Source organism: Phoenix dactylifera, chromosome 12, assembly GCF_051530095.1.
Source record: "Phoenix dactylifera cultivar Ajwa chromosome 12, Ajwa_hap1_PhDact_Kaust_v1.1, whole genome shotgun sequence".
NCBI lineage: Eukaryota > Viridiplantae > Streptophyta > Magnoliopsida > Arecales > Arecaceae > Phoenix > Phoenix dactylifera.
Genome location: NC_143201.1, coordinates 15740356 through 15758722, shown reverse-complemented (window position 1 = coordinate 15758722; position 18367 = coordinate 15740356). Strand labels below are relative to the sequence as shown.

At 41.6% G+C, this 18367-nt stretch overlaps 1 protein-coding gene across 1 annotated transcript; it reads left to right on the top strand.

Annotated features, from left to right (window-relative positions):
- Positions 1–6957: 6957 nt before the first annotated feature.
- On the top strand, positions 6958–9407 carry LOC103715718 (uncharacterized). The gene is made up of 5 exons (XM_088708626.2): positions 6958–7597; positions 7688–7949; positions 8045–8253; positions 8351–8438; positions 8676–9407. Exons 1-5 carry the CDS (start codon positions 7343–7345, stop codon positions 9206–9208), a joined length of 1347 nt encoding a protein of 448 aa, XP_088564752.2. The 5' UTR covers positions 6958–7342; the 3' UTR covers positions 9209–9407.
- The last annotated feature ends 8960 nt before the right edge of the window (positions 9408–18367 follow it).

Here is an 18367-nt window from a genome sequence, read left to right as displayed (position 1 = left end):
GGCCGTAAAGCGCAAACCCGCTTCGAGCATGTTCACGCTATATTATGTGTGCTGTTGATGAAATCTGAGCCATGGACCAAGGTTCAAGGCATAGTCCACCTTAGCTCCACAGAGGTAATCAATTGTCACTAAGTGAAGGTTCAAACCGAAAGGTACCTACACCTATTACATAATATAAGATACTCAGCATTTTATTTTGATTTTTTTTTAAAATTTTATTTTGATTTTAAATTTTTTAAATATTTAATTTATGTGGGGGATTGTTGAATTAAATCAAATAATTTAAAATTTGAAAACCAAAATTGGTTAACGGCCAAGTGGCTAGCATCCGTGCACAAGCAAGGGAGCAAACATGGAAGAATTTCTAATGAAAGCAAACCATGACAAGTGTCATGTATCCAGCGCAGGAGCAAACATGGAAAGGCCCCTCGAAGAAGGAAGGAAGCATGAACGGCCAAGATGCAATAAGCCGAAGAATCAAAGGAGCACAAGAAGACAAGTCATCAATCCGCGGGAGGAAAATCTTCTTCTTTTGACGTGCCTGAGCCTATATAAAGGGCTCTCGGGATCATTTCAAAGTACAATCAAAATTTTCTCTTCTCCCTATTCCAAGAGTCTAGATAAAAAAAGACTCTAGGGATCATTGGGGAGAAAAGAAATAAAGAAAATTTTTCTTCTCCTCATAATTTTTCTAAGTTTCTTTTGAGCTATCTGCAAGCGTGAACGTGCTCTTCTTTCTTCCCTGGAGGCGCACTGACGGGGAAGACGTGGTTCTGTATTGGGTCGTCGTATCTCTAGGAGATATGTGCCAGCAGACTCGTGCGTGGGGGGCATAAACTTTCCTGGGACAGCGCATCAGCGTGCTTCGATCTATAGGCCATCTTCTCTCTCTTTCTTCATTTTATTATTATATTGTCAAGTTAGTTATTTGCTAGTTTATTCTTCTTATTTATTATTTTTGAATATTAAAAATATTAATTATATTTGTGCATCTAGGCTAACATGATATTTAGACATGCTATTAAAATTTCACATGCAAATGCTCATGGAGATAGTAATCAATATAAGGAGTGCGTACCTGCAATTCCCCTACTTCTCAAAGTACACCATTGAAGTAGGTGGGTTCCATGCACGTTACACTGGAAATTATCAGCCACCGGTGTGGTTCAAAGGCCACTTCCAGGGTGCAACATCCTTTAACTTTCAAATAATTTCTTCCACATGTCGATTGATTGATGAACCTGCTGAACCAACCATCTGGAAGCACAAGTTGGAAGATTTGACCATTCGGAATGTTGAGTTTGTGTTTAAATTTCATTAGATGCAAGAAAGCGATAGAATATTCTTAGAGGCTTTTAAGCATAAATTATTCATCATGTAGTTTATGTTGAACCACCTCTATTGATGACAATTGTTTTAAGATTTAGTTTGTAGAAACTAGTTTTGCAAATCTATTGCACCGTCAATTAATTTGCAAGCGGTTTCTAGGTCCAAATTCACCTTAACTAATATCCGATCCAAAGTGGTTTTAAGGAGTGATAAAGTACCTGGATATGATCGATGTATTTGGTTGGTCTGATCTAGCTGATCTAAACATTGTTAGTTAATACTGCATTTTCAACTATTTATTTTGCCAGTCTCGTTGATATTGATTTAGTCAAGATAGATCCATAATAACCAACATTTTTAGGACCCAAATATTTTAGGCATTCTTCAGGTGATTTTGTAGTTCTCATGTGATGGGGATGACAAGGTCGGTTCGTGGACTGTCCTTTTGCCCTCGAATGGTCAAAAGAAGATAGTACATCAAGCTATTCGCAATAGTTAATTCGATCGTTATTAGGTCTTAATTGCAAGGAGGGGGACGCTGAAAGCGGGCTAATGACCGGAGTATGAGGCTCATCCCTGGCGCGCACCTGGGGTACACCGAGCAGCACCCAATTTGGAGTACGGTTCAAGTCCGAAACGATGCCTATAAGTTGGATCCAAGTACTTCCTTGCATGCACCATTGCCCAAACTGGATCAAGGGGTCATCCTCAAATTTGATGAATCTAATTAAATTTTCATATTCACTTGTGAAAAAAATTTCTTTTATATTTAATGGCTTTACGAAAAAGAGTATTGCTATACCTACTTACACCTCTTTGATGGCTTCGTGACTAGAGCTGATCAAAACCGGGCCGGGCCGGGCTCGGGCAGGGCTCTACAGCAGAAATTAGGCCCGATGGCTATGCCCAGACCCGGCCCGGCCCGACTGTCGGGCTTAAATTTTTGTCCAGACCCGACCCAACCTTATAAATCTGACCCGACAGGCCCGACCCGACACCCGACCCGACAGGCCCGACCCGACAGGCCCAATTTTTCACGAACAAAGCTGGTGCACACAAAATAAATAAAATAAAATAAAATAAACCATCTCGGCGCTCGGGTTCTTACTAATCCCTGTGGATCAGAAAATGCAACAAATTAACTTGCTAGTGCACACAAAATAAATAAAATAAAATAAAATAAATATTAAAATTAGAATAAAAAGATACTTGTATATGGTGAACCGTAATATTGCTTTATTGTGTCCCGGGGGATCGAAACACCGAGAAAGCTTTTCCATATGTGAGGGTAATGTTGTATATATTTGACCTTCCCCATACCTCGTAGTTCTAGAGCCTTGTGCACTGGAACACTTTTCTCTTGAAACATAAGGAAAGAAATGGGGGATAGAAAAGCAAGGTGGGAAATACAGATGGTAGAACATGTCTTGTGCATAGATATATTGGAGGAGTTTGTGTTATATAACAACATTTACACTTCATCTCAACAATTTAGCTGACAACAGTAAGGGTCACATGGATCAAGTTAAAAGGAGTCAGAATGGACATAGGTCATGTGACTCTTGCTGGGCTAGATAGAGTTTTAATTACAAATCACACTATATGGAGGCATAGGCCCAAGAGGTAGAATTCGATTGTGATGTGGATAGGCAGGCCGAAGGATTGGAACCTACCTGTGATTAACTATGTTGCAGTATAAGTCACAAGCCGAAGGATATTTAATAGTGATGCGGTTCATGGTTACACCATATCTAAGATTATAGGAGAGAAGCTTAACTAGCGAAACCATTGAGGGTCTTGATGATATGTGCTGTTACAAGGATCAGCAGTTGTGTTCAACTATTTTGTTTCTTAGTATAAATTATTTTGTTGAAGACTTTTTAACAATCTAACATATCAATGCATTTTGTCCTAGCTTACATTAGCTTTTCACTCTGCGCTTCGGGGTACCTGCACGAAGCTTTGGTCAGGAATTTCGGTGAAGGCCCTCCGATGGTTAAGTTAGCTAGGCTTTTGGAGAGGTTTCACAATGCCTTGGATGGCCTCTTCCAGCTTACAATAGCTTATAATGGCCTACCGAAGGCTTTTTTCCTACTCCTAGGGCAAGGGTCTCGACCGTTACTTGATATTTCGAGTCGATTCGTGATCAGCTGGCCATTAATTAGAGGCGACATACAACATGGAGATCCATCCTGCGAGCGGAGAATTCGAGAGCTATCTTTCTAGCTCTATTCTGAGGGTCCGCCACGTCATTCCAAACGAAAGTGGTCGAGGGTGTTCTTAAATACGTCGTGTGCACACTTACTCCCAAGCGTTACCTGGTGGTATGCGAGGAATCAGTCATCAATGCCCAGCCCCCTAAGGCGGCTGTCATAATGACCGGCCTTTAACATCGCGATCCAGGAAGATCCTCTGAGGGAGCTTCTGGGTCTGCCGCGTGGCACGATCTGGCTACTCGACTGCATGGGCATGGGATCCGCGGGATCTTCGACGGAATCAAGGTTGACAAAGTCGAGGTCGGCCTGGGCTCTAGCTAAGGTTGGCTCGGCCTTTGGCAGGCTGAGGTCGGCCTGGCTTTTAGCTGCGGTCGGCTCGGTCCGAATTGGGTGACTTCATGCTGGAGTAGGACGATCCATTTTGCTTCCCATCATTTGCTCTCCGATTTTCGAGTTCGATTCGTTCTTTGGCTCAAGCGAAGGAAGTAACTGAGTCGTCGATCGTCCTGCAATACAGTCAGACGTTTGTGAAGATATAAGTGCCAAGTAGGGCACACCTCTCGTGTTGTTGGAGCTAGTGACTTTAGGCCGAGCTTCCTGAGGCGAGCTTGGATGGTTTAAGCTCGTCTTGCTTTGAGTCTTGTGTTAAGTTTTTGTGCTCGGCTAACAAGATCCGAACTGCATAACTTAGGTGCTGGCTCAGCTTTCACATATTTTGGCTAAGTCGCTGTGCTCGGCATTTGCACCCTTAAATTTTTTTTGAGGTCGTGGGAGCTTCTTCGGCTCGCGGTCGACGTTGCAAGGCGCCCCGAGCTTGGGTCGGGGCGTCATTGTAGATACTTGCGGTTGAGGAAGCCTTGGCTTGCGGTCGATACTGCAGGGCATCCCGATGCCTGGACCGAGAGGTCATTGTACCTGCGGTCGAGGGAGCTATGGCTCGTGGTCGACACTACAGGGCGTCTCAGAGCTCGGATCGGGACATTATTGTAGATACCTGCGGTCGAGGGAGCCTTCGCTCACGGTAGACGTTGCAGGGCGCCTCGAGCTCGGATCGGGGCATCATTGTAGATACTTGCAGTCGCGGGAGCCTGGGCTCGCGATCGACACTGTAGGACGTCCTGGTGCCCGGACCGGGATGTCATTGTAGATATCTACGGTCGAGAGAGCCTGTGGCTCACGGTTGACACTGCAGGGCGTCTCGGTGCCTGGACTGGGACGTCATTGTAGATTCCTTCGCGCACTTTCCTCACTGCATAGCCGGCCTTTGAGGGGTGGAGGCATTCGAGGAGTGGTGATGTAACCGACTGGCGGTGTAGCTTGTCTTCATGCATGAGATACCAAGTCGCTCGGTGCTCAATCCGTCAGGCTTTAGTTTTATCTGCACGGAGAACCCCGCCTCGTAAGAGGTTAATAGGAGGGTCTGTTCTGCTATCGCTCCATCCGAGTTGGTGAGGATGAGGCCTGCGCCGCTACCCCAAAGTCGAGAGGCCATCAGTGTGTAGGATTCACGGCTCTTGGAGCATCTGGATCCATCAGTGTGTGAAAGTGCAGGCTGGACTTTCGCTTGCTGCATGCCTTGAATAGCCGCAGTGAGTGTTTGGACTTACTGGACGAGCAAGTTAAATTGCTCTGGCAGGACCTGAAGGATTTGATCCGCCAGTACCGCGAGGGGTGGGCTTTGGAGTGAGTTGCTGAGAGTCAGTTCTTGGCATCTCGATGTATTAAAGGCTCCTCTACTCAGCTTCATGATCACAACTCAGACCTTTCTTCCGGCGCCAAATGTTGCGGTTGAAATCTGGCCTGAGGGTGACCACGCCGGAAGAAGCCGAGGAGATGCCGACCAAGATGGAGAAAGAATGCCACCTCCTGCACTCTGGGGTACCTGCACAAAGTCTTGGCTGAGAATTTCGGCGAAGGCCCTCCGATGGCTAAGTTAGTCGAGCTTTTGGAGAGGTTTCACAGTGCCTTAGATGGCCCCTTCTAGCTTAAAATAACTTATAATGGCCTACCGAAGGTCTTTCCCTACCCCTTTTTATAGGGTAAGGGTCTTGGTCGTTACCTGAAATTTCAAACCGATTCGTGATCAGCTGGCCATTAAATTGGAGGCGCTGTACAACATGGAGATCCATCCTGCGGGCGGAGAATTCGGGAGCTATCTTTCCGGCTCTATTCTGAGGGTCCGTCATGTCATTCCAAATAGAAGTGGTCGAGGGTGTTCTTAAATGCATCGTGTGCACACTTACACTGAGGCGTTACCTAGTGGTATGCGAGGAGCCAGTAATCAATAGCCCGCCCTCCGAGGCGGCTGTCATAATGACCGCCTTTAACACTGATCCAGAAAGATCTGCTGAGGGAGCTTCTGGGTCTGCCATGTGGCATGATCTGGCCGCTTGACCGCATGGACATGGGATCCATGGAATCTTCAATGATCAAGGTTGATAGGGTCGAAGTCGACATGGCCTCTAGCTGAGGTCGGCCTGGCCCAACACATTTCTGCAATTAATTTGTTGTTTAGCAAGGTCATGTTAAAAGACCCACCAAACAAAGATCACACTATTAGCATGATCTAATGTGACAGAAAATAAGCCTAATAATGTGGCATAACCGTATTCATCCAGCTCTTAGTCGACGTGGCAACTATGATATAGTCTGCAACCCTTTTATATAATCAGGCTAAGTCAACTCCAATCGATCTAAAAGTTAGGCCGAGCAGACTAAAAATAGCCAACCTCCAATATCATACATCGTCCGATGTGCCAAATGAAATCTTGCAGCTAGGCCAGATAACCATTCAGCTTAGCAGTCGGCAACAATGCCAGATCGACATGAACCCTCTTGCCTCAAACAACGACCGTACTGCTTTATATGGAAATGCACCCCTTTTACCACGCCAAGAGTTAAAGCTCCTAATCGCAACCTGGAGCGGTTACAACTTGACTGGAGGCGGCTACAACTTGCCCTTAGGCAATAACAACATAATCTTGGATGATTTCAACGCATCCCTTGATGGTTATTGCATGATCTCAGTGAGTTACAATATGATCATAGTTAGTTGGAAGGCGACCCCTAGGGGACTCTGAATTTCACTGCTGCATATGGACTCAGAACCTCTCTACGAAAGGTAGGATATATAAGAGGAAGACTCTCGCTCCTCCAATTTTATCATTTGATTCCTTTTTGTTAATATATTTTATATTACTTAAAATTCTTTCCAATTTAACCATAAGAGAGTTCCATCGGAGCTTAGCTCCAATGAATTTTCTGACCCATTGTTGTTTTGTAGGTCGATGGAGACAATCCATGTTAGCGATCCAACTAAATACCAATTTAGTGGTAAAACTACTTACTACTTATAAAGCCGTTGGGAATATTTTAAATTCATTTGATCAATAACTCCAAATTTGGATGGCAGAGAAAAATGATTCCTCCTGTATTCACATAATTATTCTCTACTCTCTTTTATTATCTTTAGTTCTGACTTAACGACTGATTTTAGTTCTTTAAGCATTAAGCCATTGAGTACAATTACTCCACCTTATGATTCCCCTATCCATGTTTAGAGCCAGACTGCTACCCTCTCCCTACCCCCACTCTCTATTTCTCTCACTCTCTGCAGCACCTGAGTCCCGTCTTCCCTGTCCAGAGGTACATCATAACATGAGTAGCGGATACCTCATTTTGTTTCCAAAAACATCATCAGGACCATCGGATGAAAAGAAACACGGTGGTTTAAAGTGTTCCGGAGGGACAGAATAGGGAGACTCGACCACGACGGGAGCTCACCAAACTGGAGCGCCATGGAACACGACAAAAGCCTCTGGTCTGTCTACGTCGCACGTGACTACGAGGTACCTGGCACGTGCATCCTTCTGCCTCGTCAGCGGGGTTGCCCCCACCTTAGATCTCCAACCCCTTCCCACAAAAGGAGAAGTAAAGCGAGAGAGAGAGAGAGAGAGAGAGAGAGAGAGAGGAGAGAGAGAAAAAGAGGCTTCGTACTACTACTGCCAGCCTTACGAACTCGGGCTCTGGTGGTCGGAGAATCCATGGGGGAGGTATCAAAATCCTCTGGGTTCCTGTTCTATTTTTTTTTCTTGCTGTTTTTGTCGCTGATTTTGGTGAAAAGATTGGATTTTTGGCAGCAGGAGAAGAAGAAGCCGGAGGAGGGAAAGAAGGAGGCGGCGGCGGCCGCGGAGGGGGAGAAGAAAGCGGCGCCGGAGGAGGCGAAGAAGGAGGAGGAAAAGGAGAAGAAGGAGGAAGGGACGGAAAAGAAGGACGGCGAAGGGGAGAAGAAGGAAGGGGAGGGGGCGCCGCCACCTCCGCCGCCGGTTGAGGTGGTGATGAAGGTCTATATGCATTGCAAGGGCTGCGCGAGAAAGGTGCGAAGGTCTCTCAGTGGCTTCGAAGGTAGCAGTACCGGTCACAGATTTCTCTTGCTCTTAGTCTTCTTTGATATCAATAAGGATGGGATTTTTCATTTTGTTTGTTGTTTTGTTGAGAAGGGGTGGAGGCGGTGACGGCGGATTACCGCATTCACAGGGTGGTGGTGAAGGGACAGAAGGCGGCGGAGGACCCGATGAAGGTGGTGGAGAGAGTCCAGAGGAAGAGCCATAGGAGGGTGGAGCTCATCAGTCCCATTCCACCACCGAAGTCAGAGGAGGAGGAAGAGAAGGAGGAGGAGAAACCAAAGGTTGAGGAGAAGAAAGAAGAGGCAAAAAGAATGAAAAAAAACACTCTTCTACTCCTCTCTCTCTCTCTCTAAGCTGTTCTGTTTTCCTCTGTTCTCACTTTTTTTTGGTGTTCCATAGCCCCGGGTGATCGTGGTACAGCTCAAGGTCCACATGCATTGCGAGGCGTGTGCCAAAGAGACCAAGAAAACGATTCTAAGAATGAAAGGTCTACCTCTTTTCGCCTCCTTTTCTATAAAAAAACAATCGCATTTTTGGCAGTTTAATGAAATTTTAACTCCACAAAGAAAAGTAGAAATTGTTCTTTGAGATTTCGATTCACAACTGTTCGAAATCTGTACCTGTGGGATCGAATTTCCTCGAATTCTCGTTCTTAATTCGATATTTTGATGCAGGACTTTTTTTTTTGGCTAAAAATTTATTCTTTTTTCTGCAAGAAAAACAGGGGTGCAGGCGGCGGAGCCGGACCTGAAGAGCTCGACGGTGACGGTGACGGGCGTGTTCGACCCGGCGAGGCTGGAGGCGTACGTCCACAAGCGGACGAGGAAGCACGCGGTAGTGTTAAAGCAGGAGCCGGCGGAGAAGAAACCCGAGGCGGCGCCGGAGAAGGCCGACAGCGCGGCGGAGGCGGAGGCCAAGGACGAGAAGGAGGCTGACGCTGGGGAGAAAAAGGATAAGAAGGAGGACGGCGCCGGCGAGAAGAAAGAGGACGAGAAGAAGGCCGCTGAAGGCTGCGGCGAAGAGGTCAAGAAGGAGGCTGGGGGCGGTGACGGCGAGGAGAAGGAGACGGAAAAGAAGAAGGACAGCGGCGCCGTGACGGAGGCTGCCGTTGTGGCCGTCGTCGCCACCGCCGCGGCGGACGGCGGCGTGGGTAAAATGAGGAGGAACGAGTTCTACTATTACTATCCGAGATATCCTGTGGAGTATGCTCCGCAGATCTTCAGTGATGAGAATCCCAATGCATGCACTGTCATGTGAAGATATAGTGCTCTAGGACAGTATCTTTGTAATATCTTGTAGCACCCCCTCAAACCTATCAAATATTTGGGAGTAGGTGTTCTTCTCTGTTTTTTATATTGTCACCTTCATGGAGGTGCCGTTTAACATTACTTTCTTTTTTTTTTTCTCCCCCTATTTTCAGATACTGAGAAATAAAATTTCTACTTCTATTTATTTATTTATAAATATAAATATAAATATATTCGATGTAGCTAGTTATTTAATAAATATAAATATGATGATAGTTACGGAGATGATAGTGATAATGGCGGTATTGGTTGGGGCGGCGGTAGTGTAGAGTTGCCAGTGGTGGTAGTGTCAAAGCACCTACGACGTATTGGAGGACTTGTAATGCAGCAAAAACGTGAAGGTGGTGGCAATGGTTGTAGTGGTGGTGGAAGTGCCAGCTATACCATAAAGGTAATGATGATGCTGATGGAGGATGTTGATGATATGGGGAAGATGATGATAATGATGGTAGTATTTTTTTTGAACATATTGAAAACAAAATTTTTTATTTTATTTTATGAAATAATAAAATAATTTTTAGAAATTAAAAAAATGATAACATCAAACATATCTTTCTTCCAGAAATAATAGCATCAAACACATTTAAATACCCATTTCTATGATCTCATTTTTTAAAAAAACAAAAAACAAAAAATAGAAGCAACACCAAACAGGTTTTTTTTATCTGGATTATCAACATATAGTTTCTTTCCTTTGTGCAGGTATATCCATCAAAGAAAGTATAGAAATATTGGTGTTCGATTTCTGCTTGTCTAATTCTATGCGCATTGGTTTGCTCAAATGTAACGAATTTATGCTGCCACCGATGGCCATGGCAACATAGAGTGACTGGCGTTGGTTTCCCATCCTTTCCTGTGAAGGGAGAGAGTCATTAGAACTGAGGGTTTATATATTTGTGGCACCCTTAATTAACACTCTTATTACATGCTATTTATCTCCCTTGAAACCACATGCTATTTATCCCTCTATTTTTAAAGTTGCTAATGCCGCGATTAGTCTTTTTTTGTTCAAATGGATTTTATTTGTCTTCTTTCGCAGCAATTTTTATTTGTTATGCTCTAACAGCGAAAATTCGACATCCTACAGGGCCAATTTAATTGAAGCTGTTTCCTCAAAAGATATTGAAATTGTTGGAATTTGTGATGTTAGAGTTCGATCTAACTGGTATTCATTCATAACATCAGTATATATAAAAAGAATAGTTTCCATGGAAGTGTAGCGAAAAAAATATTTAATTTGAAGCAAAGTAAAAATAAAAGTTGTTTTGATCAGAACTTCATGCTTGATACTCTATTCTTTCTTTGCAGGAAGTCATCTCTTGTGCGGTTTATTGGTAGCATAAATTAAATTGTTAGATGCTAGATTAATATAATAAATGCATTAGTTTTCTCAGTGCAAGTGATGTAGCCATTACTTTTTCACTTATTGAATCATTGAGCTTGGTTTGGGGAGAGGGCCATGATCTGTTGAGCATGCTGATTTTTGATACCCCTCACCAAAAAAAAAAAAAAAAAAAATTCATTGGATATAGTGCAAGGGAACTAGGGTGAGAATTAAACTGGCAGATGTATTTTGCATTGATATCCACCAATAAGGCATATAAGTGGATTGGTACATTGTGACATTGGATAGGCAATAACTAACATGTCAAATTTGGATGGAAAATCATTTGTAATTAAAAGTAATAAGAAATATTTGTTGCATATATTTTGTGGCAATGCCATGTAGTGATAATATACCATTTCTAAGCTGACAATGATGATGGATATCAAAATCTCACCCTATATCTTCATGCATTTCTACTCTTTTATATTCTCTAAAAAGCAGCAGCTCCTCACTCATATCTTTGCCAATAATTTTCAGCTCTTAAGGACAGATGAAAATACAGTATACCACTAGTCATACAATTTCTGATCGAACTTGTCATCAAATTGGTGGAATAAAGAAAAAAAAGATTAATTGCATCTTAATTGCTTGATCACTATTCTCAACAAATCCAAAATCTTTTTGAAATACCTATAATAAGAGCAAAATCAAGATATATTGTAGTGCATATTTTGCATTATAAAGGGCTGTACAATCTTGAATAGCCGCTAGATCATCATCTATTGTGAAGATTGATAGTCATCTCTCGTTTCTCGTATGAACACGGCTAATTAAGTTTCGGAGACGCCGCCTATCTCCAAGATAGTTATTTAAGATTATATAGCTTTCTATGGTTTAAAACACACATGTTACAAGATCCAAACTTGCGAGAGCATGCAATTTGAATATTTTCCTAAAAGGGAGAATTTTGTAAGACCAGATTTTTCTCCAAAATGTAAATAACTACTACGAAAAAGTATTGTTAGCAGTGAAATAGTTCAAGGGTCTTACCCTTTAAATAAATCTTGTAACTTAGGGTTTCGTTCATAAAATAATTCTTTTTTTCTTTGCTTTTTTTTTTTCTTTTTTCTTTTTAGGTGTCATGTCTCTGAAAAGGGCAGGGGTTGGTTTCTTTTGCCTTGTTGTGAAGGAAAAATATAAACCAGCATCAAGCGAGAGGAGTCGTCAACGGCTAGCATCAAGTGTGGCGAGTCGCCAACGGCCTGCTCAGATGCGACGTCCAAAACCTCGTAGTTTCCCCTTCACGTAAAGTTGGCGTTACTGGCTATTAGCAATATATCATATAAATAAATAAATAAATCTATTAATTCAATTAATGAAAAATTTTAAAGGGAATAATATACATGTATATTATTCGGCATCCAAATAATTCTATTTCAATGCAAAATAAATCTAATCTAGCAGAAAATAAATCTATGCATTTAATAAATTTATATTATAGAATTTCAAATCCTACAAATCTACTAATATTAAATTAAAAATAAAAGTAGAAGAAATTAGCTTGATTTAAAGCAGGTCGAAGCGCGTAGACACTATCCCAAAGAAGTATTTGCCCCCACGTACGGATCTCCCGGCAATCCTCCTCTGAGATACGACGACCCTACAACTTTTTCTTCGGCACGTCTCGGAAGAAGTCAAAACGAACTCGATCGGACTTGCAGATCCAGCAAAGAGCAGAATGAAAAGAACAAAATAAACTGAATAAAAATGTAAAAACAAAAAGCGGAAGTGGCTAAGAGGAAGAAGAATTTTTCCAGAGTTTTTTACTATTTTTCTATAATTTTTCGTGTTTTAAAAGAGATGAAATAGAGGGGTTTATATAGGATTTTTAACGGGGGCAAAAAGGTCTTTTGCGGACGCGTTTTCAAACGCGTCCGTTTTCAATTGCGTAACGCCCGCTGGGCGTTTCCTTTTTCTCAAACGCGCACACGGCCCGAGAATTTGGCCGCGTGCGCATTTAAGTTTTTTTTCAACAATCCCCCACAAAAACTTAAATAATTTTAAAATCAAAATAAAATGCTAGATATCTTATATTATGTAATAGGTGTAGGTACCTTTCGGTTTGAACCTTCACTTAGTGACAATTGATTACATCTGTGGAGCCAAGGTGGTCTTAACCTTGAACCTTGGTCCATGGCTCAGATTAAATCAGCAGCACACATAATATAGCCCGATCTGGGTTATAAGCGGGTTGCGCTATTATGGCCATGCGCAGGTATCTATAATGTGCTTTTTAGGGAATCGCCCATTTTCCATAATCGCGGCCTCACGACTGCACATATAGGTGAGTCCTAATAAGGAAGCTTGCAAGGAAGCTCCTGCCTCTTGGGTCTCGGACTCATTAAGAGTTATACAAACGAACTCATCCTACCGCTTGCTTTTATGAGCATTAGCGCCATAGGGATGAGGAAAACATGAAATAGTGCTCCTCTTAGTCACACTCCGGTTTGTTTCTACCCATTGAACCTTTCAAGGTTGGGTTCCCACCGTGGTGATTTATCTTTATGGGCTAAGCCCCATCCCCCTCGACGACTCTAGAACCACTGTTCTAGATAAGCCTTTAGTAAGCTGATCAGCCAAATTGTTTTCTGATTTTACAAAATTCAAGGCAATAACATTATTTTTCAATTTATATCTTAATGATTTATGGCGTACTTTTAAGTGCCTGTTCATTTTTATATTGGCATTTTCTTGGTTGCATTTATCTATTGCAGATTTACAGTCACAATGTAAAGAGACAGGTGGTAAAGGTGACTCATCTACTGTAAGATCTATTAATAGATCTCTGAGCCACTCAGCCTCAGTGCTAGTAGTGTCTAAAGCTATTAGTTCAGACTCCATGGTACTCCTAGATATCAAAGTTTGTTTGGTAGATTTTCAAGACACAGCAGCTCCTCCTAGAAGAAAGAGATATCCTGTGGTGGATTTAACATCTAAGGTGTCGCTGATCCAGTTGGCATCACTATAGCCTTCTAGAACAGCTGGAAATCCACTAAAGTGCAAACTATAGGACTTGGTACCCTTAAGATACCTAAGGATCCTTTCTAATGCTGTCCAGTGATCTCTATTTGGATTAACAGTATATCTGCTAAGTCTATTTACAGCATATGCTATGTCTAGCCTGGTGTAGTTTGTTAGGAATCCTAGTGAGCCTATGATTTGAGCATATAGGCTTTGAAGGATAGGAGTTCCTAAGTTCTTCTTAAGATGAGTAGAGGGATCAAATGGAGTTGAGACAGGCTGACAATCGGAATAATTAAATTTATTAAGTATCTTGTCAACATAATGACTTTGGGATAACTCAATACTATTTGCACTTCTAATTATTTTGGTATTTAAAATTAAGTCAGCTTGTCCCAAATCTTTCATATCAAACTTATGACTTAAAAATTGTTTTACTTCATCAATTATCTGAAGATCTGTCCCAAAGATCAGTATATCATCTACATAAAGGCACAAGATCACAAATTTGTGCCCAACTCTCTTATGATATATACATTCATCTGTGCTATTGATTTCAAATCCAAATGTCATTATTGTTTCATCAAATTTCAAGTGCCATTGCTTGGGTGCTTGTTTAAGACCATAAAGAGATCTGACTAATCTGCAAACTTTATTTTCTTGGCCTGAGATTACAAATCCCTCTGGCTGGTCCATATAGATTTCTTCATTTTAAGTCTCCATTTAGAAAAGCTCTCTTGACATCCATCTGATGAATTACTAATCTATGGATGGAGGCTAATGCTATAAGGACCCTAATAGTTGTAATTCTAGCTACAGGTGCATAGACATCAAAGAAGTCTACCCCAGGTCTCTGAGTAAAACCCTTGGCAACTAATCTAGCCTTAAATTTATCTACAGAGCCATCAGGCCTAAGTTTCTTCTTAAAGATCCATTTGCCCCCTATAGTTTTACAACCAAGAGGAAGATCAGTCAATTCCCAAGTATGATTTTGGATAATTGACTGCATCTCATTGTCTATAGCTTCTCTCCAAAAAGGTGAATCCAAGGATTTCATTGCGTCCTCAAAGGTAGTTGGAGAGTCTTCTATAAGAAAGGTATAGAAGTCATCTCCAAATGTTTTCTCTACCCTGGATCTCTTACTCCTCCTAGGTTCTGCTTCTACTTCTATTTCTCTTGTCCTTATTCTACTAAAGCTACTAGCTATACCGCTATCTACTCTAGTCTTAAGTGGAAATGTGTCTTCAAAATATGTTGCATCTCTGGCTTCTATGATGGTGTTGTTACTAATATCACTTTCTTCTGAATTAATCACCAGAAATCTATTGGCATTACTATTGGCTGCATAACCTATGAATATAGCATCCACTGTTTTAGGTCCTATTTTCTTTCTTTTAAAATCAGGTATTTTCACTTTTGCTAAGCACCCCCACACTTTCAAATAGCTAAGATTAGGTTTTCTATGTTTCCAAACTTCATATGGGGTTAGGGTTTCTAGGGTTGTAGGGTTTCTTTTTGAAATTCTTATAGAAGGATTGGTTCTGATTTTTCTTAGGAGGGGTCTCTACATTATATGCATTATTCTTGGGTCCAGTAGAGGTATTACTCCTGAGCCTGTGCTGCTCTTCAATCCTAATGGAGCTCAAGACTTGGGTTAGGGTGAGAACTCCTTGGGTGTGACTCAGGGTCTTAGCAAAATCAAACCAGGAAGTAGGTAGTTTATCTATCAGACAGGCTACCTGGAATGATTCATCCAAATTGGTTCCATTAGCCCTAAGCTGGTGGATCAGGGTTTCAAAATCATGGATTTGGTCGTTCATAGGCTTTGAGTCCACCATCCTAAAAGTATTGAAGTCGGAGGCCTTGAACCTTTTTACCCCAGCATCATCAAGACCATATTTGCTATCTAGGGTATCCCAGAGTTCTTTGGCACTCTTGGCTGTATAATAGATATCATACAGCCTCTCAGAGAGAGCACCTAAGATTCTATGGATACAATGATAATCTATCTCATCAGGTGTCCTAGAGGGTGTGCTAGTGGAGGCAGAATGTTTAGTGTTTGAAGAGGTTGTTGGGTTGGACCCATTATCAACTTCAGTAGTACTTTCACCTATGGCTGAGATTAACCCTAATGTGGTGAGCCAGAACCGCATTTGGTTCTGCCACCTCCTAAAGTTATAGCCATTAAATTTTTCAGGTTTGGCACTAAGATGGTCACTAATGTTTGAGGCCATAGGATCAGGGTTACAGAATAGAGACAGAAACCTGATTGAAGGCAAAAAAATCTATGTCAAAAGATTGCACTAATATTTATATTGAACTTTGGATGTCTAATTGATATATCCAAAAAACTAATAGCCAGATCAGCTCCAGATCGGTGGTGGAGCACTAGGCTCACTTAAGTACCTGCTTTTCTTAGGCACATATGCCTTTTTGACAAGCTTTTCTTAGACACTATTAGTTAGTGGATATAGTTACTAGAAATCACACAAATTCAATTTTTAGAATAATCTAAGTACAAACTTAAATTAGATACTGTGGATTAACTAATTTCAGAATTTTTTTGTTTGAATTTCCGAATTAGCAATGATTGATTACTAATTTAGTAGTAGTAAATCAATTATTTTAATTGAGATCTAAAATGTCAATTTAATGAATTATATGTTAGAATTGATTTATTGCCTTATTAGAATAATTGATTACTAATTTTATGGTAAATCAATTATTGTAATTAAGATCTAAAATGTCAATTCAACGAATTAAAAGATTTATTCCTTTATTAGAATGATTGATTGAGATTTAATAAGTCAAGTCTTTAAATTAATTATTATATATTAACCAATTTCCGAATTTTTCATTTGAATGGGATCTGGAAATTACTCTTGAGGAGTCCAAATGGAGGTATAATAAACCTCTTGGAGGTTAATCAAATTATTACCTCTTTAGAATAATTTATTATTAATGATGTGCTAGCAAAAACAATTATTGCAATTAAAATCTAATATAACACAATTGTAATAAAGAATTTAATGAATTATATATTACTAATAAAAAAATAAGCAAATACTTCTTTGGATTGTTAGCAATATATCATATAAATAAACAAATAAATCTATTAATTCAATTAATGAAAAATCTTAAAGGGAATAATATACATGCATATTATTCAGCATTCAAATAATTCTATTTCAATGCAAAATAAATCTAATCTAGCACAAAATAAATCTATGCATTTAATAAATTTATATTATAGAATTTCAAATTCTACAAATCTACTAATATTAAATTAAAAAATAAAAGTAGAAGAAATTAGCTTGATTTAAAGCAGGTCGAAGCGCGTAGACGCTGTCCCAAAGAAGTATTTTCTCCCACGTACGGATCTTCCGGTAATCCTTCTCTGAGATACAACGACCCTACAACTTCTTCTTCGGCACGTTTCGAAAGAAGTCAAAACGAATCCGATCGGACTTGCACATCCAGCAAAGAGCATAATGAAAAGAATAAAATAAACTGAATAAAAATGTAAAAATAAAAAGCGGAAGTGGCTAAGAGGAAGAAGAATTTTTTCAGAGTTTTTCTACTATTTTTCTATAATTTTTCGTGTTTTAAAAGAGATTAAATAAAGAGGTTTATATAGGGTTTTTAATGGGAGCAAAAAGGTCTTTTTTTTTGCTGAAAGCGGGTGCTTCATACAGTGCGGGTACGAATACACCCAATAAAGTCAAAATACAAGACCTCACGGAGTGCCAATGGCAGCTCCGCCTCTCCTACCCAAAGGGCGTACCCCGAGTGGTGGGCCACATGGCCAGCCACCCAGTCGGCTGCCCCATTGGCCTCCCTGAATACATGTTTGGCCAAAGTGGCCCCACCCTGACTCATCATCACAATATCGCGAATCAGGGGATGGTCTGTGGTCTCACCCCCCAATCCCCTCTGAATCCATCGGACAACAGTGGCCGAGTCCCCTTCCAAGATAACCGAGCTGGCCCGCAAAACTGCCCTCGCATGTCGAAGGCCTGCCCAGGCGGCATGCAACTCTGCTCCAGGCACCGATGTATCGAACAACTGACAGCCACCTGCGGCCACTACCCTGGAGTGTGGGCCTCGTATGACAAAGCCTGCACCGCCCCGCGTGCCGCCATCCAGAACCGACCCATCGAAGTTGACCTTGAGGAAGCTCAGGGGTGGGGGCTCCCAGGTGAAAAACACCAACTGGGAAGCTGCCGAAGCAGGGGGGAACTCCAGGTGTCCCGAGCTATCAAAGGTCTACTGTAGAAAGGGCGGGTCTGAACTCCAAAGCCTGTGTTCGAGCAAGCTCTGCCACAAACCTCGGTGACACCCTGTGCTCACCGAGAGTGCGGGCATTCCTTGCCAGCCAGATCTGAAGCGCTGTGCAAGTAGCTCTGATGCCCTCTGTTGCCCAGAGATGGTCACCCAAGAGGGGGGTGAATTGGGTGTTTTAAAACTTTTCGCCTAATTAAAAATAAAACACACAAATATATGCACTAAAGTAAAGAAGGAGGAATGAGAAAGGTCAATCGCAAACACAAGGTTTTATAGTGGTTCGGAGCTTCCACTGCTCCTACATCCACTCCCCAAATCACCTTTGGGAATTTCCACTATAATCCAAGATTACAGTACGGTAGTTTTGCGAGTTCACTACCTAACTCGTTGTTTTACACCGGGCTCACAACAAACCCTAACACCCCCAATTTCACTTAGGCTTGGGACGCCTTTCCCTTGTTCCAAGTCCCTTGACTG

What these genes read in the sequence shown, in the direction of transcription:
- LOC103715718 (XM_088708626.2), top strand. Translation starts at nt 7,343, where the DNA reads ATGGAACACGACAAAAGCCTCTGGTCTGTCTACGTCGCACGTGACTAC. An exon ending in TTGAGGAGAAGAAAGAAGAG is followed by an intron (nt 8,254 to 8,350) that starts GCAAAAAGAATG and finishes GGTGTTCCATAG; the next exon opens with CCCCGGGTGATCGTGGTACA. An exon ending in AACGATTCTAAGAATGAAAG is followed by an intron (nt 8,439 to 8,675) that starts GTCTACCTCTTT and finishes CAAGAAAAACAG; the next exon opens with GGGTGCAGGCGGCGGAGCCG.